The 27,906-nt window shown below is 50.7% G+C and overlaps 11 protein-coding genes across 11 annotated transcripts; 3 read left to right on the top strand and 8 right to left on the bottom strand.

Moving 5' to 3' along the window:
- Window positions 1-43: 43 nt before the first annotated feature.
- Window positions 44-1,585, bottom strand: NCS54_01349500 (APH domain-containing protein; the record flags this gene model as incomplete). The annotated part of the gene is made up of 1 exon (XM_053158685.1): window positions 44-1,585. The coding sequence occupies one exon, from the start codon at window positions 1,583-1,585 to the stop codon at window positions 44-46; it is 1,542 nt and encodes a 513-aa protein (XP_053014660.1).
- Window positions 1,586-2,461: 876 nt separating this feature from the next.
- On the top strand, window positions 2,462-2,911 carry NCS54_01349400 (Hypothetical protein; the record flags this gene model as incomplete). The annotated part of the gene is made up of 1 exon (XM_053158684.1): window positions 2,462-2,911. The coding sequence occupies one exon, from the start codon at window positions 2,462-2,464 to the stop codon at window positions 2,909-2,911; it is 450 nt and encodes a 149-aa protein (XP_053014659.1).
- A 349-nt stretch (window positions 2,912-3,260) lies between these two features.
- On the bottom strand, window positions 3,261-3,986 carry NCS54_01349300 (Hypothetical protein; the record flags this gene model as incomplete). Its single annotated transcript, XM_053158683.1, has 1 exon — window positions 3,261-3,986. One exon carries the CDS (start codon window positions 3,984-3,986, stop codon window positions 3,261-3,263), a length of 726 nt encoding a protein of 241 aa, XP_053014658.1.
- Window positions 3,987-5,098: 1,112 nt separating this feature from the next.
- NCS54_01349200 (Hypothetical protein) lies at window positions 5,099-10,001 on the bottom strand (the record flags this gene model as incomplete). The annotated part of the gene is made up of 13 exons (XM_053158682.1): window positions 5,099-6,306; window positions 6,355-7,104; window positions 7,159-7,866; window positions 7,919-8,092; window positions 8,139-8,256; window positions 8,306-8,421; window positions 8,468-8,626; window positions 8,676-8,761; window positions 8,808-8,842; window positions 8,891-9,111; window positions 9,166-9,233; window positions 9,286-9,746; window positions 9,792-10,001. The coding sequence occupies 13 exons, from the start codon at window positions 9,999-10,001 to the stop codon at window positions 5,099-5,101; spliced, it is 4,314 nt and encodes a 1,437-aa protein (XP_053014657.1).
- A 459-nt stretch (window positions 10,002-10,460) lies between these two features.
- On the bottom strand, window positions 10,461-12,402 carry NCS54_01349100 (AA-permease domain-containing protein; the record flags this gene model as incomplete). Its single annotated transcript, XM_053158681.1, has 7 exons — window positions 10,461-10,699; window positions 10,757-11,119; window positions 11,176-11,280; window positions 11,333-11,519; window positions 11,574-11,816; window positions 11,865-12,015; window positions 12,068-12,402. The coding sequence occupies 7 exons, from the start codon at window positions 12,400-12,402 to the stop codon at window positions 10,461-10,463; spliced, it is 1,623 nt and encodes a 540-aa protein (XP_053014656.1).
- A 1,164-nt stretch (window positions 12,403-13,566) lies between these two features.
- Window positions 13,567-15,118, bottom strand: NCS54_01349000 (Aminotran-1-2 domain-containing protein; the record flags this gene model as incomplete). Its single annotated transcript, XM_053158680.1, has 7 exons — window positions 13,567-13,735; window positions 13,785-13,831; window positions 13,882-13,963; window positions 14,035-14,675; window positions 14,726-14,815; window positions 14,869-14,907; window positions 14,966-15,118. The coding sequence occupies 7 exons, from the start codon at window positions 15,116-15,118 to the stop codon at window positions 13,567-13,569; spliced, it is 1,221 nt and encodes a 406-aa protein (XP_053014655.1).
- Window positions 15,119-15,516: 398 nt separating this feature from the next.
- Window positions 15,517-19,248, top strand: NCS54_01348900 (Fungal-trans domain-containing protein; the record flags this gene model as incomplete). The annotated part of the gene is made up of 9 exons (XM_053158679.1): window positions 15,517-15,573; window positions 15,695-15,947; window positions 16,004-16,510; window positions 17,215-17,334; window positions 17,388-17,932; window positions 17,980-18,253; window positions 18,303-18,475; window positions 18,527-18,713; window positions 18,779-19,248. The coding sequence occupies 9 exons, from the start codon at window positions 15,517-15,519 to the stop codon at window positions 19,246-19,248; spliced, it is 2,586 nt and encodes an 861-aa protein (XP_053014654.1).
- A 62-nt stretch (window positions 19,249-19,310) lies between these two features.
- Window positions 19,311-20,375, bottom strand: NCS54_01348800 (Fungal-trans domain-containing protein; the record flags this gene model as incomplete). The annotated part of the gene is made up of 1 exon (XM_053158678.1): window positions 19,311-20,375. The coding sequence occupies one exon, from the start codon at window positions 20,373-20,375 to the stop codon at window positions 19,311-19,313; it is 1,065 nt and encodes a 354-aa protein (XP_053014653.1).
- A 1,466-nt stretch (window positions 20,376-21,841) lies between these two features.
- Window positions 21,842-24,484, bottom strand: NCS54_01348700 (Fungal-trans domain-containing protein; the record flags this gene model as incomplete). The annotated part of the gene is made up of 8 exons (XM_053158677.1): window positions 21,842-21,900; window positions 22,120-22,254; window positions 22,306-23,265; window positions 23,320-23,650; window positions 23,707-23,738; window positions 23,795-24,227; window positions 24,291-24,330; window positions 24,387-24,484. 8 exons carry the CDS (start codon window positions 24,482-24,484, stop codon window positions 21,842-21,844), a joined length of 2,088 nt encoding a protein of 695 aa, XP_053014652.1.
- Window positions 24,485-24,817: 333 nt separating this feature from the next.
- On the top strand, window positions 24,818-26,343 carry NCS54_01348600 (MFS domain-containing protein; the record flags this gene model as incomplete). The annotated part of the gene is made up of 4 exons (XM_053158676.1): window positions 24,818-25,034; window positions 25,105-25,386; window positions 25,447-25,858; window positions 25,914-26,343. 4 exons carry the CDS (start codon window positions 24,818-24,820, stop codon window positions 26,341-26,343), a joined length of 1,341 nt encoding a protein of 446 aa, XP_053014651.1.
- A 252-nt stretch (window positions 26,344-26,595) lies between these two features.
- Window positions 26,596-27,616, bottom strand: NCS54_01348500 (Hypothetical protein; the record flags this gene model as incomplete). Its single annotated transcript, XM_053158675.1, has 2 exons — window positions 26,596-27,218; window positions 27,268-27,616. The coding sequence occupies 2 exons, from the start codon at window positions 27,614-27,616 to the stop codon at window positions 26,596-26,598; spliced, it is 972 nt and encodes a 323-aa protein (XP_053014650.1).
- Between the last annotated feature and the right edge of the window lie 290 nt (window positions 27,617-27,906).

Genomic DNA, 27,906 nt, shown 5'->3' with positions numbered 1-27,906 from the left:
AACATGCACACAAAACAAAAGAAAATCGGCACACAAGGAACATCTACGTACGGCCCGGTTCCATCATCTCGGCCATTGTCGGGAACTCTCCCTCCCAGATCTCCCCAACCCAATCGTCAATCCTGATCAAACGCCAACGGTCGGCGCAGCGAAAAATCGCCTCGTAGAAATCCCTCTTCAGCCCGCTATCGGCAACTTCCCTTCCCCATGCAGGACACAGTTCAGACAAACGGTCCGAGTACAGCTTCCTGAGCTCTGTCTGCTCATATTCCATGAGGTGATACCAGTAGAGGGGGTTCTTGCCTTCGCTGTCGAGATAATCGTCGCCTTCGCGAATTCGTTTCGCAGCCTCCATCTCTTCATCATCATCCATGTACCAATCGCGATCCGGGGGTTCTTCACGGTCCGGGCCGAGAAGGAACTTGGGCATTCGCGTAGCGAACCAGAGAGGCACCGCCGAGACGCATTCCCAGTCTATGATGGCTGTGATGGCGCCATCGTCGTCGACCAAGATATTGTCCAGTGAAAGGTCATCGTGCACCAGTACTGTTCGCTCCGGTGGGTTCAGGATCTTGGGGAAGATATCGGGGAGGAGATCAGCGAGTAACTCAGCCACTTCAATATTGTACCCGGCGGCTGCTTTTTCCTTTGAGTCTGAGTCTGATGAGTCTGAGCTCCCGTCTGAATCTGAATCTGAATCCGAATCCGAGATATGGTCTGAAGATGATTCTGAGGGTAAATCCGAGTCTGGGCTGTCGTCTGACGATGAGCTGTCGTCTGACGATGAACTGCCATCTGAGAATGAGCTGTCATCTGAGAATGAGCTGTCGGCTGAGGATGAACTATCGTCCGATGATGGGTCTGAGGATGAATCCGAGTCTGAATCCGAGTCCGAGAGGTCGTTTATCACTCTCTTTTGGTCTTCAATGATGACAGAGATGAACGACTTGAGCCAGTCGTGGCTAGAACGAAATGGCCCTCGAGGGGCATCCAAGTCATAATGCTTACCCATGAAGAACATGAGATCAACGAGCTGTCCAGGGTCCGGTTTGGAATCGGCGTCAAGGCTTGCATCCTTCAGGGTGCCAATAGTACGAAATTCCGAGTTGAAGAGTTGTGCCTGATACTCAGCAATCTTCTCAACCAGAGTCTTCTTGGCCTCCATCGACATCTTACGCCATCGACGGTAGGCAGAAGTTCCTGGCATAAAATCCATGAGGATCCATTCATAGCCTAGGTCATTGTCCCTTGAGGCGTCAAAAGCAATCACTTTGGGTGCCGGAATGTCCGAGTGGCGTTCGAGCCAACAGAGAGTTGCTGCTTCGCCAGCTACCTTGAGGTGGGGATCAACGGGGAGCGAGACTCGAAAGGCCCATCTCCGTTCACAGTTGTCCTCGACAAGGTACACCTTGTTGAAGGCGCCTTCAGCCATGAACGACACTGAACAGTCGTCTGACGCATCAAGCTGCAAAACTCGCCGGCACGTGGCCTGGATCGCTTCGATGCTAGGCTCAGATGCCCACCTGGGCTCAAGATCCCAGCCCGAATCGTCCCAGACAAGTCCGTCTCGAGGCGAAGTCAACATTTTCGTAGTGGTAAAAGTGTTGATAGATGATGAAGTTGTGTAGGCAGAATGGAGAAGTTGACTTAATTCCATGCTCAGAATGCAGCACATTTTATGCATCCTCATTGTTTGTACTTGTAGCTCGCGCTTTGTTATCCAAAAAGTGTTGTAATTGGCAATATCAGCTCCAGCTGTTTCAGAAAGTGAAGCAAACAAAGGAGCTATGTCAAATTTCATCATTAAGGGTGGCAGGCAGGCTACTTGCGTCAGAAATGGGGTATAGAACAATGCAAGATTGTGAAAACGCCTGATATTATGCAGATTAGAAATTGGGGCGCACAGAGATGATCTTTGTTCCTTGGTAGGTCTGTTTTGATGCCACGAGGCTGAACACTCAAGGATGTTCATGTTTCATTCCGAGTTCCTTTCTTTCACTCAAGCCTTTGTCTTCCCAAATGCGAGGGACCTATTAGGCACAGCAGCAGCAGAACATGGCCATGTTCCACTTGTTCGTCTACTATGGTATATCAGCAGTCGCGGAACGGGCAAACATGCACTTGAACCATCCCAAAGTAGAATGTCCCATACGGGGCAAGTGCCAAGTGTAGACGGAGTTCTCCGGGACGAGACCTGAACGCATCAATACAACCTCAAGTTTCACTTATCAGCCTGGATTAACACGCCTTGAACATGGTATCATGCATATAGAACAACTGTCTTGAGGACTACATGCGCCTAGGAGAGGGGGGTAACTGATTACCTATATTAAGCCGTTATTCTGAGCATTAAGCGAATTCATCATCAGCTCAGCTACCAACGCTACACTCACAATTACCAACATTACACTCGACGCCTTTTCCCAACTCAACACCTTCTTCAACTACATATCTAACAACCATGGCGCCCGGCCGCGACAAGCTCCTGAACTGGTTCATCGAGGACCTCTCAGATCAAACCCTGGAAAAGGTGAGAAATCACCCAGGCACCGTTATCGAAGACGGCAATTTCCATTTGGATGTCCAAGGGAAAACTACTAATGGTCACTTGAATCTTCAGATTCAGGTGGACGCACACCCCAAGAAGACGTCTCTCCGAGAGTGGGCAACTCAGACAGTGTCTGGTCCCGCTTTTGTAGCGGTGGACGAAGCTATGGCCCCTGAAGAAGTCAGAGAGGCCTTCAAAAACAGCATTGTTGACTTCAATGATAAGTCACAGCAGAGAGGCAAAGGAACCAGGATGAAGCCCAAGCAGAATGCTGAGGAGAAGGCTGAGGAGCCAGATCAAGGAGACGACAAGGGGAAGCAGAACAAGAAGGGGAAAGGAAAGAACAAGTTCGGTAAGTGGTAAATTTTTGAACCCAGAGTCTTTCATTGTGGGAGATCCGCGGTCAACTTGACCCGAACCGAACCAGGGTGTAGTGTACGATAAGTAAGTTGAGTAGGTAGATAGCATTAGTATGAATGGAAATACGAAGCAATAGATCACATGTTCCCAAATTGATGGAAAGAGGTGATATCCGGTGCATCCTCCGGTAATGCTTGAGTTTGCCTCATAGTCGTAGACATGTACTATTTTAACGAAATTCTATTGACATGAAGGATGATGGCCCCCTTGACTAATTAACTCATAATGAACAAAACTCGCTAGTAAATACATACTGAGACTCAAAACAACCAAATAATATTCATACACCATTTTAGGACTTGCTATCCTTAGGGAAGGACAGCTCCTGGTGCTCCGCCCATTCCTTTCCCCCCACGCTCCTTCGGGACCCCTCAGCTGCCTCCTTATCGAGCGGGCCGGGTCTTGAGAAGATGGCGCCAAAGAGAGACAGGATACTACTTGTGCGAAGAACCATCTGAGAGAACAGAGTGAGACCAGTGATCATAATCTCCTCCTGGGCGTCGGGGTTGTTGGCCTTGGGGCCCATGAACTCGATGTAGCCAACCTTGCTGATGGCCCAAGCGTTGGCAGAGAACTTGGCGACAGGAACGCTGTTCTCATCGAGGCAGATAAAGTCCCAGCTCTTGAAGTCGCTGGAGCTAGTCCAGGTCATGGCAGCTGGGGTGTCTCCAGGGCCATCGGCGTAGTTGTACGACAAGTGGGTGTAAGAGGTGACGAAGCGCCTTAGAGCCTTGAGAGTTCCCTTATGACCGCGGATCTCATAGTCGGCATGGATCGAGACTGGGTGGAGGGTGCCTGATCCGATTGTGGCAGACTTGTCCTCAGCAGGGTGGAAAACCAAATGGGGCGACCTCAAGGTGTTGTAGTCGATGACATATCGAGGTACAGACTCTCCAGACTTGTCCTTTTGTGAGACCAAAGCCTTGAGCTTCTTCCATGAAAAGTCGACTTGAAGCGTAGGGTTGCCGAGTTGTGACTCGACTGGGAGAGTGATGTCATTGTTTTGAGGGAAGCTCATGTTGGAGAGTGTGAGAGAGATGGTGTTGGTGAGTGTGTAACAATGATGAACAGATAGACTTGTAAGATATGATATTGTATGAATAGATGTTGTTTTTACTTGCTATGATGATATCCAAAACTCCCTTGGCAGTCCTCGACATGTTATATAGTCGCTGAACTGTGAGTGATGATTTACGCAGCCCCCAAAGGAGGCAAGGATCAGCGGATGACTGTGTTGATCCCAGCGCTGGCTGAGATCCCGCGCTAACCGCATGCAGAGCAATCCAGCGCTCCGGTGACATCACCGATACGGAGTTCGTCTGTGCTGCAGTTTTGCCTGGCTGGGCTGAAGCGTTGAATTCCGGATCCAGCATTTGCGGCGCAGGTTCCACAATCACAGGCGTTTCAGATAAGATTGAACCAATCATATGCTTATCAACCTGTGCTCAGCCTTAAAAAAATGGAAAGTCGCCACAACCATTCTGCCGAAATCCTGAGCTGAAGAGGCTGAGATCGCAACACCACGCTGAAAGACGTGAGAGAGCAACCGAGGACAATAAATCTGCCAGTCACATGTTGTGAAACTACTAATCCTGGTAGATGAAAAATTTAATGAGGAGCTTAAAGATCAATCAGCCTTTTTAAAAGAAGTTGTCAACGCCGTGTGCTTCGCTGAAAGGTCTAGGGTAACTGACCACATCTTCACGCTGTGCTTGTTCTTGGATTTAGGAGGGAGCATGAGAAACAATGGCGAAAATATCGCATTGACGAAATTAGGATCAAATTATCGAGGCTCTTGGTGGGCGGCTGTCTACGTTACTCTGTGTAATGGGGCATCCATAGCTGAAAGGTGCAGTTGGACTCAAAAAACAGAATGAAATGATATCAGTTCTTTACCAACTTGATTGGTGTTCCCATAGTGGAGCCTATCTCAGCAAGGTATCCTCACGTGATTAAACACGTGCTCCAAAGGAGTGATTGTTTTATGCAATGGATTTATGCAGTCCTTGTGCGCCTTGCACATCCACAGGGCACCTGAGACGAGCTTCAAGGAGCAAAATGTACGACCAAGATAAGAACTTAGCTTTGTTGGCATCCAAGTTCAGCACCATTTGGATACTCTTACCCTCTTCACCCCGAAGTCAAGTCCCACAACTTCTTAAACTCACTATCCCGCTTCAACAACTCTCTGGGATTGTCCCATTCCACGACGCGACCACCGCTCATAACAGCGACGCGATCAAAGTCCACTACAGCTCCAAGCCGATGAACAATAGCAATGACGGTGCATCCGACAAATTGCTCACGAATGACTTGTCTGATCAGTTGCTCCGAGTTGGGATCCACATTGCTGCTTGCTTCGTCGAGGAGGATGATCCTCTTGTTGGCCAGCATGGCTCTGGCGAGGCAGAGCAGCTGGCGTTGACCCTGAGATAGGCGATCAATGTCCAGGATGCTGTCCAATCCACCCATTCTGTCAATTACATCTCGCATTCTGAGCCTGTGGAGTGCTGCGAGCATTCTTTCATCGTTTCGCTCGCCTCGCGGGACCAAGTTATCTCGGATGCTGGTGTTTTTCATGAAGAATGGGTGCTGGGGAACCACCGCCACCGAGGCTCTAATGGCTTGACGAGGAATAGTAGTGATGTCGATACCATCAAATTCGATGCTAGAGTTGGCATCAATCTCCAGGAGACGAAGGAGACAGCCCATGAGAGAACTCTTTCCACTTCCGCTACGCCCACAAATGCCAACCTTGGAACCCGCGGGTATGTCCAGCGTCACACCGTGCAGTACTGGGTTCCCCGTCTTGGTGTATGAAGCAGTCATGTTCTTGATGGCAACATGTCCAGAAGATGGCCACTCCTCAGGAACTTGACCCGTTTCACCAGCCAGATTCTCACTCTCTGTGGTTGAGCCAAATTGCTTGAGGCGAGCAACCGCTCCAAAGGCAGTCTCCAACTGAGTATAGCCCTTGATGACGAGCGTCAAGGATGCGTTGAACGAAGTGACGTTGAGCAGAGCCAGTGCCACAAACTTGGGTGCGAATTGACCTCGAAGCTGAACGACGAGCACCATCATGATCCCAGCCATGGCAGCTACCATTAGGTCGAGAACAAGTGCCAACCAGCGCTGGATGCAGAATTGCAAATAATATGGGCGTTGCGATGCGTCGAGGAACTCAAAGTATTGCTCGCGGAATTGCGTCTCCCAAGAAAAGGCTCTCACGCTGGAGAGCCCTTGCAGTGTATCGAGGAAGTGGGTGAAAAGAGGGGACTTGGCTTGTAGTTCGAGAATCCTAATCTGCCGGGATGTACGGAGATAGAACTTTGAAAGGACTGCATCGTTGTTAGAAAAGCAGAAAGCAAATCAGACTTTGGACTTACGCCAGCAAAAGAATAGAATGGGAGGCAGAGTCGCTGCAAAGTAACCAGAAAACACACACATCATCACAGCAGACAGGAATGCTACCGCAATGTTGATGAGTAGATCGATCAACGTGAATGGCAACTCAGTATCGACAACAGAGATATCCTGACTAAAACGTGTTGTCGTGACTCCAACATCCGTCTTAGAAAAGAACGACAAAGGGGCGTCCATTATCGATTTCAGCAATCGAGCATGAAGAACCTCGGAGCTGAGCGGGACCATGATTATTAGGTAGAAGAAAGCGCATCCTATGAGTGCGGCCATGGAAAGACCAGCGAGCATGCCGTAGAGGCCGAGATAGAAGCTGTTTGACTCGTGCTGCGTCGCACCAGTACGACCTGTCCAGAAACTGAGCAGTAACTCAGTCATCTTGTAGCCTCCAGCGTGGAGACAAACAAGAGACGCATTCAGAAGAACATGCCACAAGGGAACTGATCCGAGGTAGTATCCATAAGTGGCAAACTCTCCAAGTCCTTGTCCGAGAGAAGCTTGGGTATCTTCTACTGGTGCTGGAGGGCTCGATGCTGTCAATTCCCCGGGTCTAGCGGGAATGGCATCGTCATCCTCGTTAACAGATCCGTTCTGCTCAAAGTGAAGACCCTTGAAATATTCGGTGTCGGTCTTGAGCTGTTCGAAAGTTCCTTGGTGTAGAATGGAGCCCTGCTCGCTCAACGCGATGACATGATCCGCGTAGACGAGGCGATGAACTTGATCCATATTAGTATCAGACACCACTGATGAGATAATAAACTGGAACTTACTGGCGTTTGTAACACACACAACAGTGGTGCCCATCTCTCGGAACAGACCGCCCTCAGAGAAGAGCATCCGATGGAGATGTTCCTCAGTCGCAGCATCCTGACCGGCAAAGACATCATCTAAGAAGATGACAGGTACCTTCGAGTAGACCGCTCTCGCGAGAGCGAGTCTTTGCTTCTGTCCACCACTGAGTGATACTCCCTTGCTGCCTGCCTTTGTGGCATCCCGTGCTGGAAGATCCATGATATCTTGCTCCAACGCACATGCATAAATGACCTTGTCATACCACGACTTGTCGTAATTGAATGCTCCTAAGATGTTTTGTCGTAGAGTCAAGTTCTGGATCCATGGCTCCTGGCCGACAAATGCAATCCTGCGGGTGCCAGTAAAGATGGATCCCTTAGATGGTTTGGTTTCTCCGAGCATGGCCTGCAAGAGTGTGCTCTTTCCTGATCCCACACTGCCGATGATGTAGGTGAAATGCGACTTCCGGATGGTACAAGAGATGTTGTGTAGGATTGGGGCCTCTGCTTGACCCCAGCTGAAACTAGCGTCTGAGATTACCATCAGAGGATCTCCGACAGAGAACTCCTGTGATGATGATAGATCCTGCATTTCAACAGCGCTGCTGCTTCTCGAAGAAAGACTTGTGCTGTCATTTGCTTGGATAGTGCCAGTGTTCAAAGGAAGTCGATGGTCCTTGAAGCTGTCTGACAACAAAAAAGCTTGGATTCGATCGAAGCAAGCCAGAGATGCACTGACCATTGGGATAGTCCGAATGACCGTGGCCATGGGAGTAGACAGAAGATATATCAAAGACAATGACGTATACGCAGAGGCAACGTTCAATGGTTGACCTGTGCTCTGAGATATAATGACAAACGTCGCAAAAGTTGCCAGGGGCGAGATGGTTTGTGTGCTGGATCCTATTGACGACTGGTAAGTTGAAAATTGGCCAATGAGGGCGAGCATCATATCCTACCGAGTAGCAATCGCAAGACCAACAGCTTCCGGGCTTTCTTTGATAGCTTCAACTCCTTGATTCGCAAGTTCTGAACCATGCTGTTGAGGACGTCTGTAAGTCCGAGCATCTTGACTTCCTAGGGGATCATGAGCAACGAGAATTAAAAGCCGAGAGCTTATACACACCTTCATCGATCCGAGCATAGAAGCAGTCACATCAACCCGGGTCTGGATGCCACGCATCCATCTCTTCTGTGCCTTTCCCATGTGCTTGGCGAGCTGCATGATTCCGACGGTGGCAACTACAACAAGTTAGTGAGCGCTCCAAGTTTGCGTTCAAGGTCTAACCTATCGCGACAATCATGGGCGATAGAAACGCAAGACCGAGTTGCCTGTATAGTAGAAACAACGCCACACCGCATTCAATCGGGGAAGCCCAGACTTCGTGCAAGTTGCTGAAGCTGAGGCAAATGGCTTCAGTATCAGTAGACATGAGTGTGACGGCGACTATCGACAGGTCAGTACTCCTTGTTGCGAATAGCGCAGGCGGCCTTACTGGTCTCGTCGAACGCTGTAGTGCTAAGATCAAGCGTCTTGTTGTAAATAAGGCTTTCAAGGCTGCCTCTGACCGATGTGACGAACCTATACAGTCAGTACGATCGCATCATCGGTGTTCGTTGCAACGTACTGATATGTCTTGTGGTAGTAGAACCCGTTGGAGATCTGTTATCGCAGGTTAGTGGTGAAATTGGCTGGCTAGAGTGAACTCACGGCTAGGCCGATAAAGACCAAGAGCCACGCTCCAGTGAGTCCCCATCCAATACTTTTAGGTTCGGCCAAGTCGCTGGCAAAGCCAACGGTCCTCTGGATAAGGAAAGGCTGCGTGTACTTGAATGCTATCAAACATAGGCGAGAAAGCATGCCAGAGGCGAAGACGGCCTTTGCAGCCCAGATGGTCGACCAAAAAAGCCTATTCTTCTTGGTGTGATTTGCTGAAGGAGCAATCAGCAACTGTACAAGCTTTCAGTGTGGAATCAATGTCTTACTTGAACTCCAAGTATGTTGTGCACGGGCAATGAGTCTCCTCGATGAAAGGGAAGCATCGATTGTGTACCTAGCGCGTAGTGAGCATGTGTTCTTGGGGAAAAGAACCAGCGATGACATACAAATCCTGTTCAGTCAAAGGCCGACCAAACCCAATTTTCATGAGAGGGTTAAGCCACCAGAACACGCTTCGACCCAAGATCCCAGAGGTTGATTCGGGTGAGAGTTCCCGATACTGGGCTCGAAGAATGGACCTCTTCTCCCATGCCTCAGAAACCAGCACGGTAAACTTGATAGCAACAGTTGCAGTGAAAACCTTTGCTATCAGCTTTGTACCTTCAATGAGCCATAGCGTCCTAGCAATGGCGCAGTCAAAGAGGAGTGTGAGAAGTAGATAGACGTTGATAAGTGTCGAAGGCCGGACGGATCGAGTGTGCTCGGCATACGACAAGAAGGCCAACGAGAAGCCATTGACAAAGACCAAGACGGCTGCTGCAACTTGTGACTTTGGTGCAGGTAGAGGACCAAGCACCCAGCACAGCAGAACGGTGAGCTGAAAAATGGTATATACAGAGATAAGGCCCTAACGACAGTTAGAGATGGGTCATGAGACGGTTGCTTGTCGTACCAATTTGAGAACAAACTGTGAGTTTTTGGTCAATTTTCGAGGCTGCTTGATCAACCAAAACAGTCGCTGCGGAGTTAAAACAAGAAATAAAGTTGATGGCAGGATCGATAAGACTGCATTCTCAAACAAGAGGGTAAAATCGAATCTGTACGACGCTGCTGGACCAAAGCTGGCCTCAGCGTCAAGTATAGCGTCAACCGATGAGTTCATGATTAAATGACTGGGTTGGGATTTTTCACCATCTCGAAGATTGGCTGGAAGAGTTCTTGCGCTGATAAAAAGGGGGCTTAAAAACAAGCGAAATCCTTCCCGATTGCGATATCTTGAGCGGGGATTGCGATGACCCAGTACGTAACGTCCCACGTAACGAGACGTATTCCACCTACCGGAAACAGCTTATCAATTGTCAGCAACCAGGCAACCATGACGTGCAGATATCTACGCGTATATTGACCAGTAAAAAGGTGCAGGACGACGACACATACGAATTGCTTGCGTTGCTTTCGATTCACAATCGCATTCGAACCTTGACTTAACGATAGGATCTTCGAGGCATTGCTCCTTTCTTATAAACTTGAATTGACTCTTACTTGCAGTATGTAGCATTTACAATTGTAACCTCGATGCTTGGTGCCGCAAAGCTCCCAGAAGGAAACCCTTGCATGGGCATCACTTTCTGAAGAAGCCCAGAACCTTCTTTCGCAGGCCACCGTTCCACTCCGCATCCTGATGGCTCTCCCTCTCCTCAAACTCTCGCCTGCCAGTCGCCAGATCAACAGTCTCTGCACCCCAGAATGTCGTCTTCTTGACGAGCTTCCACCACGTAACATTGCCCACAAAGATAACGGTACCGATATACTTGAGGATGAAGACGTCGACCTTGAAGTGCGGGATAAAAGCGTCATAACCTGCCGTCTTTGTTAGTACTCTTAATTTTTCTGGGATGACTGGTAAAAATTCCTTACCATTGAATATGATGACCAGGATGGAAATGAACAAGGCAAAGTAGGAGCCATAGGGCTGCATAAAGCCCACATAAGGCAGATCGCTGGTGGCAATACCTTGGGCCTTCAGGGCCTGACGGAAGCGAATATGGGTGATAAGAATAGCCACCCAATTGAGGACGGCAAAGACAGTCACCAGGCTCACGAGGTAGCCAAAGACTGTAGAAGATGACTTGCTGGCGTTCATGTAACCGAGGGCGATGCAGACGGAGGCAGCGGCGACGGCGTAGATGGGGTTGCCGTTGTCACGGGCTTTGGCGAAGAGGCGAGGGGCTTGGCCGTCCCTGGCGAGGCCGTAAAGAGATCTAGACGAGCAGTAGATGTCTGGAAAGAAGAATTGTTAGCTCAAGAGGTAGTGCAGTCCGCATGTTACTGCGTACCTGAGCTTGCCGCGCTGAGGGTAAAGACCAAGAGACAGCCGTTGATAATATCGGGGAACACGCCAACACCGGCCAAGCTGACAGAGACGACGAAAGGAGAGGCAGCTACACATCAAGTTAGATACTGTCAACACTCTTGGGTTGCTAGTAAACTTACCACCACTGGTTGCCTGCTTGGTTGCTCCGATGAGCTTCTCGCTGTTGTAAGGAACAGCCATGCCGAGGACTAAAATGCCCAAGATGTAGAAGACAGAAATTCTCCAGAAAGTCTGCTTCACAGCTCGAGGAACGTTCTTCCTTGGGTTGGGAGTCTCACCGAAAGTCATACCCACGACCTCAGTTCCCTAGAATACCGGTCAGACAAAAGAACTCGCCATCAACGACAGCTTGGTGCTCACTGTAAACGCAAAGCAAGCTTGCACCACACATGCCCACCAGCCGAGGAACCTTCCCTTAGCTCCCTCGGCCAAGTATTCCGCGAAAGCTCCTGGCTCTTGCCAGTATCGAAAGCCTGATCGATCGTGGTTAGGTCCTCCGCCGAGCGCGACGACGAGGGTGGAGAGGATGAGTGTCGTCATGATGAGAACCTTGCACAAGCCTAGCCAGAACTCGGTTTCGCCGAAGCTGTTGACGTGAAGAACCTGGAGACGTCAGTGTAGGTTTAACAAGGCTGAATACGGGCTGCGTACATTGACTGTAATAATGAGGACTCCAAAGACTGTGATCCAGATGGCCACATTCAAGTCCGGTCTCCAGTACTGGAGAATCAAGCCTGTAGCCGTCAAGTTGGTCGGTGTTGCCACGATGTACTTGAGAAAGTAGTTCCAGCCCGTGGCGAACCTGGTTTCTCAGTCATTGATGTTCCATAGCCCGTTGAGTTGGAGTGTCTTACCCAAAAGCCGGGTCTACCATGCGGGTCGCATATCCTCCAAAGCCCTTGTTCATCGGCAAAAAGGTTGCCATCTCGCCCAGAGCTGTCATGACGAAAAACACAGTGATTCCAATGAGGATGTAAGCGATCAAAAGACTACCAGGGCCTCCTCTGGACAGAGCACTGCCCGAACCAATGACCAGTCCAGTTCCAATTGCACACGCAATCGAGAACATGAAAACTTGGTGTGGTTTAAAGTCTCGCTTCAACTCATTGGACTGGACGGTTTCCCCTTGAGTGTGGGACTCAACCGCACCCAGCTCCTCAAGCTTCTCCTTGTCGATAGTCTCGGCCATGATGCTTGCGACGACAGGTGAAGATTGAACTTGAAAGAATGATACAAAAGTGCTTGAGTTGTCGAGATACAAAGGGCAAGCTTCAGCGAGGGAGTCGAGGCCTTTTGACCTTGCCGGACCACACTAACTCTGATAAAGAAGAACGGACCTCCCCGCGGATTATCGTGCTCGGGCGCTGTGACCGAGGCTAATGGTATCGCCCGGTGAGAGCGACCGAGTAGTCTATCTCCAACGCCCCACGCTTTATCAAGCTTTTTTAACTCCATTCTACCCCAGAATCATGACTCGCAACCTGAGCCGGTGCGGAGAGGCGGAGCATTTAGCGTCACGGGTCATGCCATCACCAGGGCAAGCCCTTGTAGATGTGTACGGGGTTTGGTCCCCGCCTGGGTCCCTTGGTTATGACTAGTATCGTAATTCTCTTTTTCTCCTTCGGTCGGCGCTTTACTGAGGGTTTTATCATTGGATGATAACTGATAAGTACAGATAGCACAGATAGAGGTGGAGTTTAAAACGTCTAGATGCCCACGGGGTTTGGTCTCCGTTCGAGTCCCTGGCTCATGGTAGCTGAGAGTGGCAACAAATGACCCTCTCCCAGAGGCGTACACTAGGTTCCCTGCATATGCGTGCGGAGGACGCGGAAAGATTACGAACTACACATTACGTACAGAGAAGAGATTGAGCAAGGATTATCGGACGGAGGATCCTGGCATGGTCGTCTCACATGGGGTAAAATGCGGAGATGTTGAAGGTAGCTTGATTCGTTCCACAAACCCGAGTCTCAACCGACTGGATAATCATGGTAAGCCAACTTGAGGGAATTTGCTGCCAATTCGTTGACTGGAATTTTCTGCAACGTGTTCCGGAGCCCCGAGTTTCATTCGTGAAAGCGAGGTTACGATGCGGAGGAGAATGCTTGCACGGTGTCATGCTGAGGAGCCAACTTTCTGAATCGAGAGTGCTTCATGCACATAAAAAAAGAGTACTAACGTGGGACTCATGGCTATGGTTAAATGCACAAATTTGTTCTTTGTGACTGTGGTTGATGCTCTCTTTTGGAGACGTGTTGCGATAATAACCACTGGCCAATTGACCTGGAACCTTGGTTCTACCCTCGCTTTCCACTACTATGCTCAACCCATCATGTTTACACCCCTGAATTGGCTACAGATTTGCCTTGACACCTCCACGAATAACCTGATCAATGGCCTTGGCCACTCTCTCAATGTTCTCCTTGTTCAGCCCCGAAATATTGATTCGACCGCTCGATGGGAGGTAGATGTGGTGGCGGTCGACCAACGTTTTGCACTGGGTCGGCGTAAGGTCAAGGTATCTATGGCGTGTTAGAATCATGCGAATTGCTGGTCGAGGCTTCTACTTACGAGAAGAGTCCGGTTTCCTTCAGGATGTGCTCCCAATTTCCTGGAGTCTGGTTTGCTTGGTTAGCTTTTGTTCAGGGCCACCCATGTCGCTACACACCTTCAAGTCTTGTGTCAAGTAACTGTGTAGCTGCTTCCGCAAGCCCTTCAATCGCTGGCGCATGTCGGATAGCTCAGTTTCCCTGTTAGGAAGTGACAGTCAGCACAGAGCTAAGATGGGTGATCTTCATTCTTTCTGCAGAGGGGGGCTGACCATGCTTCAGTACGCTGATCAGATCCAAGCACAATGTCGACCAGCCGACTTCCATAGGCTGGCGAAGAGGAGAATTCCCATCGGATCAGGCATCGAAGACGATCATGCACGTCGGATGCAATCTTTGCGTCGGCACACACGGCGTGGAGGACTCCACATCGCTCACCGTATAACGCAAAGTTCTTGGAGAAGGACTGGCAGACAAAAATGTCGACGCTGGACTTTGCGAATAAACGCACAGCGTAAGCATCTTCATCCATGCCATCGCCCAGGCCTTGGTAGGCGATGTCTAGGAAGATGAAGTGCCTGTTCTCCTCCAGGACCGAGGCAAGCTCGTTCCATTGTGCCTTTGTAGGATCGGCGCCCGTGGGATTGTGACAGCAGCCTTGAAGAATAAAGACGCTTCGCGGGGGAGCGGTACGGGCGGCCTGGATGATGGAGCTGAAGTCGACGGTTCGGTTCTTGGGGTCGTAGTAGGAATACTTGGTGACTTGCATCCCAACCAGTTCGAACATGGGCTTGTAGTTGCCCCAGGCTGGGACACCGACAAAGACCTGAGGCCGAGGCGAGACACATTGGCTGAGGGCCAATACCGCAATGTGATTCGCTCCTGTGCCAGATATTGTCTGCACGGATGCGATCTAGGTCTGTTAGTGGTTGATGGGGTGATGACAGCTTGGCTAGAACATACTTGACCCGACTTCAGCTTTTGGCAATCTTTCCCGAACAAGAGAGCCGCAGCCTTCTCCAGAAATTGGGCGTTGCCGGTAGTCAGCTCATACTGGGTAGCTGTTAGATAGGCGAAGCTAACAAGGGTCGAGACTCGAGACTCACATCATGGCCTGGATCGTTCTGTGCCAATGCTAGCTTGGCCTAAGATTGGACGACTTGGTCAGCTCCCGTGATCCCTTGTAGATAGCGAAAGCCTAACTTGTTTAACCGAGTCCAGCTCGCTGTAGAGACCTGCTTCATTGCGGTAGATGCCGACACCGAGATCTGCCTTTTCTGGGGATACATCCTCGTCGGCCTTTTTCTTGAGAATGAACATTGGGTCCACAGGACCCCTCTGAAATGACTTGAACATGTCTGAAGAACGATAAAGAAGATGGCTTGATGAGATACACCTGGTGTGCTGGAGCAAGGACCTGGAAGGGACAACGGTGGCAAGGTGGCGGACACCACGAGCAAGCCCCTTGACAATAAGTGGCATGATTAAGTATGAAAACGATAACTTTAGAATGATGGAGCAATTTCCACCTTGCGGTATCCCTTCCCGAGGCTTTATCTGGAGACACCGAGATGGCCGAGCTGGTGGTTCAAGTGCTCGGCGAGGCTCACCGAGGGGAGTTTGGACGCTAGTTCGGGGACCCTCTCCGAGGTTGTGTATTCCCTCGATAACATAAATAATTGGGTTGGATTGGCGAGCGGGATTGTAAAAAATAGGATGTTGTTGTAAAACAAATAATCAGAAAAGAAACAAGTATGCTTGCCTGTCAGAACACCCTCAGGACAAGGTTTGCTGCAGGGCAGCTCTGCAAGGTATGGATGTCGACGCCAATTGCCTATACTGGCAACTAGCCTACTCACAAATAACCGGTCCCATCTGTCTCTATATCAGTGGAAACCACCTTGACTGTCCATTTTTGCTGACGATTTACAGGCTTTTGGTGTGAGACTGGTCACGAACCCGCAAGTCATCCAATTGGCCAAGAATGCAGGGTTCGATAGTCTCTTTATCGACCTGGAGCACTCGAGTCTCTCGGTAGACGATGCGAGCAAGCTCTGCTGCGCTGGACTTTCCCTTGGCACAACGCCCTTTGTCCGTGTACCGCATCAAAGCGGCAATGGGTTGGTCCAGAAGGTGCTGGACGGAGGCGCAATGGGTGTCATCTTCCCGCATGTGCAGAGCGCCGGTATGCAGCTAGTCCTCAGGCTAAAGCCGATATTTACTAACACCTCTATTTTCCAGAGGAAGCCAAAGCGGCTGTAGCCATTTCGAAATACCCGCCAATGGGCTGCCGGTCAATGACAGGGCAACTGCCCGTCTTCTCTCTCAAGACTTTACCACAGCACCAAGTCATCCGCGAGAGCAATACTTCCGCATCTACAGTTTTCGTCATGATAGAAAACGAAGCAGCCATCGAAAAGGTCGATGAGATTGCTTCTGTGGAAGGAGTGGATGTTCTCCTCATCGGGTCCAACGACCTGGCCATCGAGCTAGGCGTTCCAGGAGAGTTCCGCAGTGACAGATTCAAGGGAGCACTGAGACAAGTGAGCGCAGCCTGTAAGAAGCACGGCAAAGTCATGGGTCTTGCGGGCATCTACGACCAACCTGATATCCATGACTGGGCCATTCACTCGCTGGGTGTGCGGTTCATGCTTTGCCAGCAAGATTCTGGGTTGATCGCTGGTGGAGCTACAAAGTGTTTGGCGGCAGTTGCAGATGTCGAGAATGCTCATGTGACAAACCGGGATAGTAAGCTAGCTTAGCGACCCGATAAAGAAATAATGCTGCATGAATATTCGGTCTCGGGGCGTCTCGACTCGTCTTGGTGATCTTGTCTCCTCCCTATCCGCCTGTCTAAGCGGTCAATATCACACGCTGCGCGGTGAACTAATACTGGCAGCGGCTTATTTACGCTGCGATGTTTCCTGCTTGCTCAATTTCCCCGTAAATGCGGAACCCATCTTAGCCGGTGTCTTGGTTAGGTAGTGAATTACGATGACGCCCCCTCCCAGCAGCCACGAGCATGAGAGGACAGCGCCCAAGCCTCGGCGCGCAGCGTGAGTCACGGCGACGGGTATGTCAGAGTGGATTATTTGCTAACCAATGCCTTGGCATAGCTGCGTCGCATGCCGGGAACGCAAAGTCCGATGTTCCGGATCACAACCATGTACCAACTGCGTGCGCCGCGAATCAGAATGCTTCTTTGAACACGAGAGGAAGATTGTTGTCTCCGAAAGGTGAGTGTTACAAGCCTTTGTCTGCGTACTAGGACACGCGTTGAACGAATCAAGATACCTTAATGAATTGAAACGCAAAGCCGAAGATGACCAGCTTGGCCCCGACTCGACACGGGCAAACCGTCGACTGACGCCATCAGAGAATCATGAAACGCAGGGTCAGGATTGCATTCAACCTAAAATCGCGCCCATAAGTTCATTTTTAACATATTACAGTCACTGCGCGAGAAGATGACAATGACCAAGCTGAGATATCCAACGACCACTTGAAAGGCCTGAGAAACCCTTTGGTCACGAGTTCTCCTAGCTTCATGACGGATAACCAAGGCAAACGACGTGGGCTGAGTCTGGAATCACTCCACGCAGAAATGGCTAATCACTGCTAATAGGCTTCTTGGGCCCATCGTCAACATGGGCATATAGCCGACATGCCATGAGCATGATTCAGGCACACCTGGGCGAACACTCCTCTCCAGATGTTCCGATGAACGTCGATGGCACTGCTTTTCCATTGGATACAGCTTCATTGAAGGATGATTCCAGTTTGTCGACCTTGGACAATTTGCCTTCGTTTGATTATGCCATTTACCTGACCAACACTGTCAAGTTTCACATCACTCAAACTTACCACTTGTTTGAGGAATCTAACTTTAATCGGACTCTAAATGTCATCTATAGTCAGGACCCTCCGCCAATAGACTCCAACCGACTCGAGTACATACAGTACTTTGTCGTTATGGCTCTGGGCAAGGCCTTGTTGGGGCGCGCTGGGTCTAATGCACAACCACCGGGGAACGAATATTTCTTACAGGCCATCAAAATCTTTCCGGATATAACAGGACTTTGTCAAGATCCAATTTTATCTGTTGAGATCTGCTGTGGTCTAGCTCTATACCTTCAGTCGATTGACCACCGAAACAGCGCCTACCTCTATGTATGTTCCTCCCTAAATCGTCCGGGTGGCGGGCTAATGCTGTGCAGCTTGGGCTGGCTCTACGCGTCTCTCTAAGTCAAGGCCTTCATCGTGATCTGACAGGGGGCTATCTTGATCCTACTGAAGAAACAAGACATCGAAGTGCCTGGTGGACCCTGTACATTTTGGACAGGAAGTTCGCATCACTGATGGGCGCCCCGAGCTCGATAAACGATGGAGATATTTCAGTTCTTCTACCCGAAGGGCCACAAGCAACCCAAAAGTCTAAAGTAGTCGACATGCATGTCAAGCTCTCACGGCTCATGGCCAAAGTCATCAACAGTGAGCAGCTACCTCCCTTATTTGGCTTCGACTAACCAAGCCCATGCAGCTGTTTATGCAACTGATGATCGACTGGGATCATCGTTCCTTCGAAACACGCAGGCTATTCTTCGTGAACTGGCTAAGCTCGGGGATGATTTGGCTGCATCCCCAGAGCTGAAGCCAGGGAACTCCAGTCCCGTTGGTCGAGTTTCAGCAACACTTAATCTTTGCTATCATCAAGTATGCCCAAAATTCACCTAGTCATAGCACATGAGGCTTACGAGTTATTAGTGCATTCTGCTGGCTACACGTCCCCTTCTGATCTGTCTCCTTCGTGACAGACTACAGGATAAGACGGCTGGTGGTAGTCCCGATCGACATACCGTTGAGCCCATCACGGCTCTTCTGAAAACGTCGAGTGAATCTGCGAGCAAGTCATTGCGCATATTGGCTGCCTTGCAATCGCATGACCTGTTAGGTGGGTATTTTATCTCTCACTCTGTGCGCGTTAATAGTGCCAGGCTTACATGGGGATATGTGCAGAAATATTTCTCCCCTTTGACCTTGAGCAGATATTCTCGTCAGGTTTCATCATTACACTAATCTCGGCCATACACCCGTTCCCAAACGCCGTGGATGAATCCGGATTTGACAAGTCTCTAAACCTACTCGACACACTCATCGCCAACGGCAATATCCCAGCACGGTTCCGTCGCGAGGAACTTGTTCGTCTACACGAGATGTTGCTCCTTGTTAGCCAGCAGGAGACCAATCCCGAAGATGTAGGAGGCGATGTGTTGGATCCATCGCATTCCATGCCCCATAGCATGTCGCCGAACCAGATATTATCCATTGCCAACTTGCTGGATTCTTATCCAGATCTAGACAGCATAGTAGGCGTAGGAACTGAGGGGTGGTTATGGGAAACAGACACTGCAGCAGTTCAGCATTTGGAACCTCAGGCGGGCCAAGATGTCCCAGCTATTGGCAGTCCTCAGACCGAAATACCCTGATGGTTAAACAGAATACTCTTATTATAGCACTAGCACAAGGATACCATTGAAGGAACTCGTCTTTATAAGTAGTTGTGCATATTAAAGGCTCGAGTTTCCTTCGTTAGTAATCGTAGGAATTGTGTACCTGTTGATGATAGCCCCGTCTTGAAGCTCGAGAACGGAGTGACGTTCTGCATCTTCCCCGTCCTCTGTGCTGTTGCTGCTGTCGGGTCCCCGACCTCGCGCCTCTTCAGGTCGATAGCATCGATGGTTGCATTCACACCGTGAAAGAAGCGAGACATCTCGCGGAGCTTCTGGCTGAGAAAATCGATATCGGCAAAACCGACTGCAGTGATGAAATCGCCAGCTCCTCCGGTGTTGACCTCCATGTCTTCCAGCAACGTGGACGCTGCGACAAAGATGCTATATGCCAGGAAGGGAGTCGCCGTGTACCCCTTATCGTCGATGGCTTCAGCAATCACCAGAGTCTGCAAAATCTTGTGGCAAGCAACCCGAGCAGATCTCTTGCTCCTCTCATGCGCAATAAGTGATTGAGATCTTCTGGCTGATAAGAGTGCGACAAAGGTGTAGAAGTAGAGGTGGAGCATCAAAAAGAGGCCGCCATGTCCATCACTCAAAGACTTCCTGTAGGTATCCGTGCTGAAGAAAAGAATAGCGTCGAGCTGCTTGTGGCATTGTGCCACCTTCTTCTCAAGGTCGTCGATTTTTTCAAGGGGGCAAGTGGATTCGGCGCCCTTGTTTAAGTTAAACAGCTCGACAGCTTCAGAAAAGACGTACATGGAACGTGCCATTGTAGGAAAGATGAAGTGACACATCTTGTGAGAACCGTCAAAGTCGAGGTGCACCGGCTTCATGTCGTCCGAGGTGGGGAGCGGCACCTCGATCTCGGCACGTCTGATGGTGGGTGGACGTCCCATAAGCAAGGAGACATAGACGTCCAAGGTGAAGACAGACCAAAACATGACGAGTCTTGACTTTTGTTGATGAAGAGTAGACTGTTGGTTAGTGGGAACGCGAATGCCCTTCGGACTGGGCGGAGCGTGACTATAGAAAGCCGCTCGCGGATCGAGGTCGGTCGTGTCAGAGCGATGAAGGCCGAGGTCCTGGGCCATGCGGATGGCCATGCCTGAGAATATCCATAAGCCTCCTTCGCTATTGTTGCTTCCGAATTCTGCCTAGGAAAGGACGATGAGCCCGGCAACCACGTCGGGTGCAGGAACCGCCAAGAGGCACATGAGTTGTTCCTTGACGGCTTTAAGGAACTGCGCCCCTGTCCGTCACTCCGAATTGCTGTCTGTCGTCAACTGAAACATGTCGGCTGGGCAAAAGCGAGCCATCAGGGCCAAGACGGAGCCAATGAGGAACTTGGATGCCTGCCTCGAACGGACATGGCTTGCAAGGATATATTTGTTGAGAAAAGGAAAATGGCCGCCAAAGGTCTGGAAGAAGATATCGAGGGCCCGATATACCGTATTGAAAGGCAGTCCGTAGAAGCAATCTGGCACCACATCAGATCGACAGCCCGAAGAAGTGACGGAAGATGGCGTCTGTTGCGTGCTAATAGGTATATCTGCTTCACCAAGGTCTTCCAACAGTGGCCCTGAACTGCGATCATGAGGCGCTCCCACAGCGACGGAGAGTCGTTTCAGGCCAGGAGCCACCGCCGTTGGGCCGTATCGTCGGAATATGCGGAGACGAATTTGTTTTGGTCGCGCCTTTGCGGCGGTCTAACAAGTAGACAGCTCAACATGCGGTGAAGTTTTAGATATATCATGGGCAGTCATCAGGAGTCCTCTGAGACGAGCTTTCTAGACTATCGGTCATGTTCGTGGTGAAGACCTCGGGGCCAGCCCCGTTGACGCTAACAGGCTTCGGAGACCCGGACTTACCATTTTTGGTCTCCGAGCAGGGGGCTTGTGAGGCCGACTCGGATTAGCCAGCTTGGCTGGCCTTGTGCGGACTTGAGGATGCAATTCAGCCAGGCTTCCAAAGATCCGTCATCACGGCACATGCCACCAATTGGACGTGATGGAAAATCGAGCAAAGGCCATGATCCCGTCTCCCAAGCGCGAAAATTCCTGTTCTCCCAAAGAGTCCGCGATGATTCAGGCCCTGCGCCTGCAGATCGACTTTTGCCCAATTTCAACACCAAGTGGCAAAAGTGCAAGGTTCTGCATGGTTTAACCATCACCCATGGCCACTTATTTACCATGGTTGGGACAATGTGCACACTACAGGCCAATGCCATATGACGCTATTTCAGATACCGTCAACCTTCCGCCCTGTCGATATGATATGATGAGATCATCCCTACAGAAACCGGGCGTAACGCGAAGTGGGCTGTCTTGAATAGCAAATGGGATCAGATAATGGCGGCTGGGTGTAGTGGAAGTGCAGAGTTTCATCGCATGTGATGCCGACAGCCTCACTGTTTGAGCTGCCATAAGGTCGCAACAAAAGCAGCGAACAGGACCTAATCGAAGAAAGTTTGACATACTAGAAGAATCATCGTTTATCAACCCACATCTTTGACCCAAACAACGCTTAACGTGAGGTCTATCCCGCTCGCCCCTGAAATCACTGACCCTTCTCAGACTCCATCCCACAACATGGCAGATTGCGCCACCTGCAACGGAAGCGCAATGGTGACTATAGAGTGTCAAGGGTGCGATGGCTCGGGCGAGTTGCGACAAAAGTGCGGTGACTGTGACGGCGGTGACTGTGAGGAGTGTGGTGGGACCAGAGTCGTCATGGTTACCTGTTGGAACTGTCGTGGGTCGGGAGTTTATCGAGTGTCTTGTGAAGATTGCAGTGGGCGAGGCTACATTTGACAGCCCAGGTTCTGTATTAAACAGAGGATCTACATACTCCCATCTCCTTCTGGCCAATAATCCATCAGTGAAAGAAAACCCGCATTGTCAGCATCTGCCATCAACAAAGGAAGATCATCAAAGAACGATGTGAAACCTGAAAACGGAATGTCACTTCTGCCATAATCAGGTACTGCAAGAATTGTCAGATCCAGATCTTTGTTCTGACGTGTTGGGTTCTGACCTTCGCTAATTTGAGACTCAGGTTCCTCTGGCTTTCCGAGCACGACTCTCAGAGCCATGACTACTTTGCTTGCTTCTCTGGAAAAGTCGTTTGTGCTACTCCAGATGGCGAGGCTTCTTTCCAGTAGGCTCCGTACTTCGGTCGAAGCTTGAGGCGACAGCTTGTCATTGCGATGCTGGACGATAAAGCACGCGACGCTGGCCGCTAAAAAGTAGCCATTGTTCATGAAACAAGAGTCGGGGATACGAGTAGGCATGGACGCGTCCAAGACCTCGGACTCCTCCCCCATGAGGTGTTGCAGTCGCAGGATCTCCAAGGCCGCCTCGATGACGATACTCCAGGGCTGGTCGCTGTTATTCGGCTCCTTACATGTACCAAGAAACTTCCAGTTGATGATAATTCTAGCTCTCTGGTAGTACATGTAAAAGTTAATTCGCTGCCCGGAGGAAAACCATGTCAGCAGGTCTGCGTACCCTCTCGTTTGAGGGATAGCCATGCTACTTGCCTGAGATACGACGCTTGGAGGGTCCAGCAGTGACTCGGACATGGGACGGAATTGGCACGGGTTAGGAAGGCTTGAATATGTCGTGTCTAGTTTCCCATTTGCCACCAGAATGTCCTCAGGGGTAAGTGCGTGAGGACTGGAGACCATGTCCGATATAACGCCCATACAGACGGCGATTTGGAACTTGGCAATAATAACAGTGCTCGAGGTAAGCTCGTCGATAGGTCTCGCTGGCGGCAGCTCAGTCGAGCTGGCGTCAAAGTCACTGTTCTGTAGGTTTCGAGGTGGCGCGGTGTCGCTGAGCGAGTGCTTGATGCTACTCGGAAGGCCCATTTGGGTTGCGAATCCGGTGTCGAGCGAGTAGATCATAGCCCACATCCGGCGTCTCATCTCTCCTTGATATGGGGATAAGGATTTAAAGTGCCGGGGGTCTCTATGGTAGCCCATGCGAATGGCTACCCAAACCCTGTTTAGCAGCTTTCCTAGCTAAATGTCTGATAGAGACGTACCTATTTGAACAATGTTACCCATCAAGAGCCAGACCCTGATGTTGGAGTCTTTGTTCAGGTTGTTCTCGATAACGATGTAGTGAACAAGGGTTTCCATGATATCCGGACCTCCTTTGGCAAACTGAGCTCTTATAAGGCACTGCACGACCTTTTCTCGGTAGACGAGTATCCTCGGCATCTCTGTGGATGGCAGGGGGCATGAAGAGGTTTCCGGGGCTTTCGAAAGGCAGCTCTCCTGGCTCTGAACTTGTGTAGTGAGGCAAAAGATACTGTACAAGAGGCCAAGCCAGGAGACAGAGGCCGCAATAGGGTCTTTCCAGAAAGCGTTATACTTGACCACAGTGGTTAGCATTCGGCAGGCCCTTGGTTGCATGGGCGAAAACTTACCCTCTTCAAGAACTCTGTCGGGTGTATCACAGCTGTTCGGATAAAGAGTCAGCAGGTATGCATGAGTGGCTCCATCTGTTTTGAGTACATCGATATTCCTGAGCCCGAAAGTAGAATGCGACCAATGCATCAGATTCCCTCCTAGGCGGTAACGCATCCAGGAGCTCTTGTTGTGTGGCGCGTTTACACCCTTCAAAGAGGAGGACAGTCTGGTCGAGGGGCGATGAGCCATCGCCAAACGCCGTACCTGCTGGAACAGGGTCTCCGGTTTCTGTGACGCCGCTCAAAACAGTTGTCCAGTGAGTCGAGTCTTTGAAGCCGGTTCCAGACCTGGTCAAGTGCAAGTCCGTGGCCTCCGGCGATGGGACGGAAGCCGAACTGCTGGGCGTTGCAATCCCACCTAGCCCGCTAGCTGATGGACTGCTATCATAGGTAGCAGAGGGATCGGCGTGGAGCTGTCTAGACGCGGAAGATGGCGATGAGGAATCGGTGTAAGTGCATGTGGACTCGAGATGTCGTTTCTGCAAGGTATTGCACCATAAGCTTCCACATCCTCCACGATTCTCACCCTTGGGATAACCTACTATACAATGAGAGCAAGGCCTTTGCCGGTCACACTTTCGCCTATTCACTGCGTCAGCACTGGGGATGTGGCTGCGGAGGAGGCGGTCCTAACACACTTTCGCTGGCGGCAGGAATTGCATGACAGCTGCGGCTTGTCCCGGCGGCGACCTGGATGCGGGCGGAGGAGAACTGGAGATCTGTCAGGGGGTCCCATCGTGTATAGGGTCCGCTGGAGATTGATGACTGAACAATGAAAGACTCGGTAATGTGAAGAGGGGAGAGAGGAGGAGACTCTCCGAATCATCCGCCGCAACTTTGCTATCTCCGCCGTCAGCACCAATCACGGGTCGCTTGACCCTCCGCACCACCCGCCCATCGTCCGCTGTTCTAAAATGTCAATTCATAGGGGCTGCGTGTATAAATGAATTGACTCCCAGTGATGAAAAGGAAGTAAAATGTTCACCGCATCCCCAATTACATGCTTTCCGCTTTAAACTTTCTTGCCGTCCACTCAGTGCCTCGTCTTCTTTCAACCGGTATTTTGGCCATGACCAACGCGGACAACACTACTACCCCCATGCACGACCTGAAGAACACACCTCCAGATTCCAGTCTCGGCGGTGAGACTGAGCGAGATACCGAAGATCATTCAGAGCCAAGTCCCGATGGACCCGCCGATGGACCTCCTGATGGCGGTGCTGCTGCATGGCTGGTCGTCCTGGGCGCCTGGTGCTGCTCCTTTTCCAGCCCAGGCTGGATCAACAGTTCGTGGCCTCCCGATTGTACTTGCCATCCCAAGTCTCATCTAGGCTAATGAATATGCTCTTCGACTAGGTGTGGGCAGCTTCCAGCAGTATTATGAGGTTGGGCCTTTGAAAGGCTACTCCAGCAGCACCATTGCCTGGATTCCGTCGCTCCAAATCTTCTTCCTCTTCGCATTAGGACCTATCGTTGGCATACTATTCGACAAGTACGGACCGAGACCTCTTATAGTTGGTGGAACACTTCTTCACGTCTTTGGACTGATGATGGCGTCGTTGGCCAAGACGTACTATCAGTTCATCTTGTCCCAAGGGGTCTGCAGTGCCATCGGTGTTGCATGCCTATACTCGCCTGGCAAGTCAAACACATTCTTCTATTCATGTTCTTTGTGCTAACTGGACTCGCACAATGCAGCGCTTGCCTGTATGACCACCTGGTTCTCCAAGAGACGCGGAGCAGCTATGGGCATCATGGCGACTGGCTCATCAGTCGGCGGCGTCATCTTCCCCATAATGATCAGCCGCATGATCAAGAGCACCGGTTACCCTTGGGCTATGAGAACAGCAGCATTTCTTATCCTTAGCCTCCAAATCATTGCGGTCATCACAGTCCGTCCGAGAGCGAAGCCCGTGCCCAAAAAGATGCCCGCTGGTCGTTATGCTGCACCCTTCACAGAGATCCCGTTTGTCATGCTGCTGTTGGGAATCTTTGTCTTGACTTATGGAATATTCATCCCCATCGACTATCTCGCTGTGCAGGCCTTCCAGGAGGCGCATGTGTCAGACGAAATGGCTCAGTACTTGGTGTCCATCTTCAATGCTGCAAGGTAGATCCACAATGTTGCTGCAAGCTTAGGACAATGCTAACAACTATACTCAAAGCCTCTTCGGTCGCCTGGCCGCCGGCTATGGCGCTGATATAATCGGAAGATGGAACATGTTCATCATCGCCTGTGCCCTGTCTGGAATCTCTGAGTTCGCTGTCTGGATCCCCGCCAAACACTCCTCTATCGCAATCGGGTTCGCCATCATGTTTGGTTTTGCTTCAGGAGCCTTCATAGGCCTTTCCGGTGCCCTTCCCATCTCGGTGTCCCCTCCAGCTGAGATTGGCTACCGGCTTGGTGTCCTCCTCCTTGCTATTTCTATCCCAGCCCTCACAATGGCGCCCATTGGTGGTGCCATCCTTCAAAATTCGACCAACGGCTGGCTGGGCGTCAAAATCTTTGGAGGCGTCATGTGCATTGCGGGGTCAGCGATCACATTTGTCTCGAGGTTGCTGTACACCGACAAGAAACTTCTCAAGGTGTTTTAAGGGCAAACTTGTCATGGCTATGACTGTAAGACAGCACAGGCGTCACCTTTTTTTTTTTAGAATTTTAGAATTTTAGAATTCTACGGGTACAGAATTTATTGATAACTTGTTTGACTCAAGGGAAGTTATAGATGTAGCATAGCTATGTACATGCTCAATATTTACCTATAAATACTAGCATCAATCCGCCAGGCACCTTTTCTGGCTCCGATTTCATTTTCACATCAATCATGGCATTCATGCAATGGCACACTAGGCCTTGGGCTCTGCCCATTGATAAGAAAAGGCCTGAACCTTTCCAAAGTTGGGCGTGCCGTCAGCATTGGCAGTCAGAGGCTGGACCATGGCATATCGCGAATCATCACACGCGCCGTTCTTGTTGGAAGTCGCATGGAAAGTGATCCAGGTATCCTTGCCATCGGGGCTTCTGAAGAAGCTGTTGTGTCCAGTTCCGTAGCTGCCATTACCGCTCTTGAGAACGCAGCCGTTGGACTTCTTCCAGGCAGCGGCCTTGGCGGGATCAGTCTTGCCATCCCACTCCAGCAGAGCAACGCAGTAGTCGGGAGTCCAGCAGTAGTTGGCAGAGTAGGCGATGTAGGTCTTGCCGCCAAAGTAGAGTGCGTTCTGGCCCTCCTGCACGGGAACTCCAGACTGCTCCCAGGATTGATCGGGCTGGGAGATGATGCTGAGGTCTCCAACTGACATGTAGTTGGAGCCGAGCTTTCGGACGCAAGTCGACTGGTGCTTGACTCCAGTCATGCAGGAGTAGACAAAGTAGTTGCCCCAGCCGTTGAAGCGAAGGATGGTACCGTCAATGCCCCAGTCGTTGGTGAGCTGGGCACCGTAGGACCAAGAATCCCATGGGGAAGCTCCACCTGCATATTGATCAGCGCATATTCATGATTTCATAACAAGACAACATACCCTTGAGGACGTGCGAGCGCTGGCCGTCCAGGTTGTCACCAGCCAATCCGGCAGTGTAGTAGAGATACCACTTTCCATCAAAGTAGTGGATCTCGGGAGCCCACACGTTGCAGCAACGAGAGGCGTTGGTGTCCGTGTAGATGACCTTAGGAGTGGCCGTCTTAAGACCCTCAATAGTCTTTGCGCGAGACAGCTGAAGGTTGGTCCACTCGGTAGAGATGAGGTAGTAGTAGCCATCAAAGTAGGTAACCTGAGGATCACCACCACCCGGGTTGCGGATGGGGTTGGTAAAGGCACGAGCCGAACCGAACAGCCCGAGGGCCAGGGTGAAGAGATTCCAAGAGACCATTGTGCAGATGATGCTGAAACGAATCGTCCGCCTCGAGTTTCATGTCAGACTGGGGGCTGTCTTTATACACTTGCTGTCAGCGGCTGAGCTAGCTGGTAGTCACCGCTCGAGCATAGTGCTCACGAGATGCACAAACACGAGCTCCAACTCTACTGGAGGATTTATTCCACCTCAACGGACGACTTAAGCTTCTCCCACTAGGACCAGGCCGACTTCTCCATCAGGCTAATGGGCCGAAACGGAAGTTTCACGTGGGGCCCCGGTTGAGTTTGTTCACTCTATCTCATGCG

This window comes from Fusarium falciforme, chromosome 11, assembly GCF_026873545.1.
Source record: "Fusarium falciforme chromosome 11, complete sequence".
In the NCBI taxonomy this organism is placed as follows: domain Eukaryota; kingdom Fungi; phylum Ascomycota; class Sordariomycetes; order Hypocreales; family Nectriaceae; genus Fusarium; species Fusarium falciforme.
This window is presented reverse-complemented; position numbering and strand designations above follow the sequence as displayed.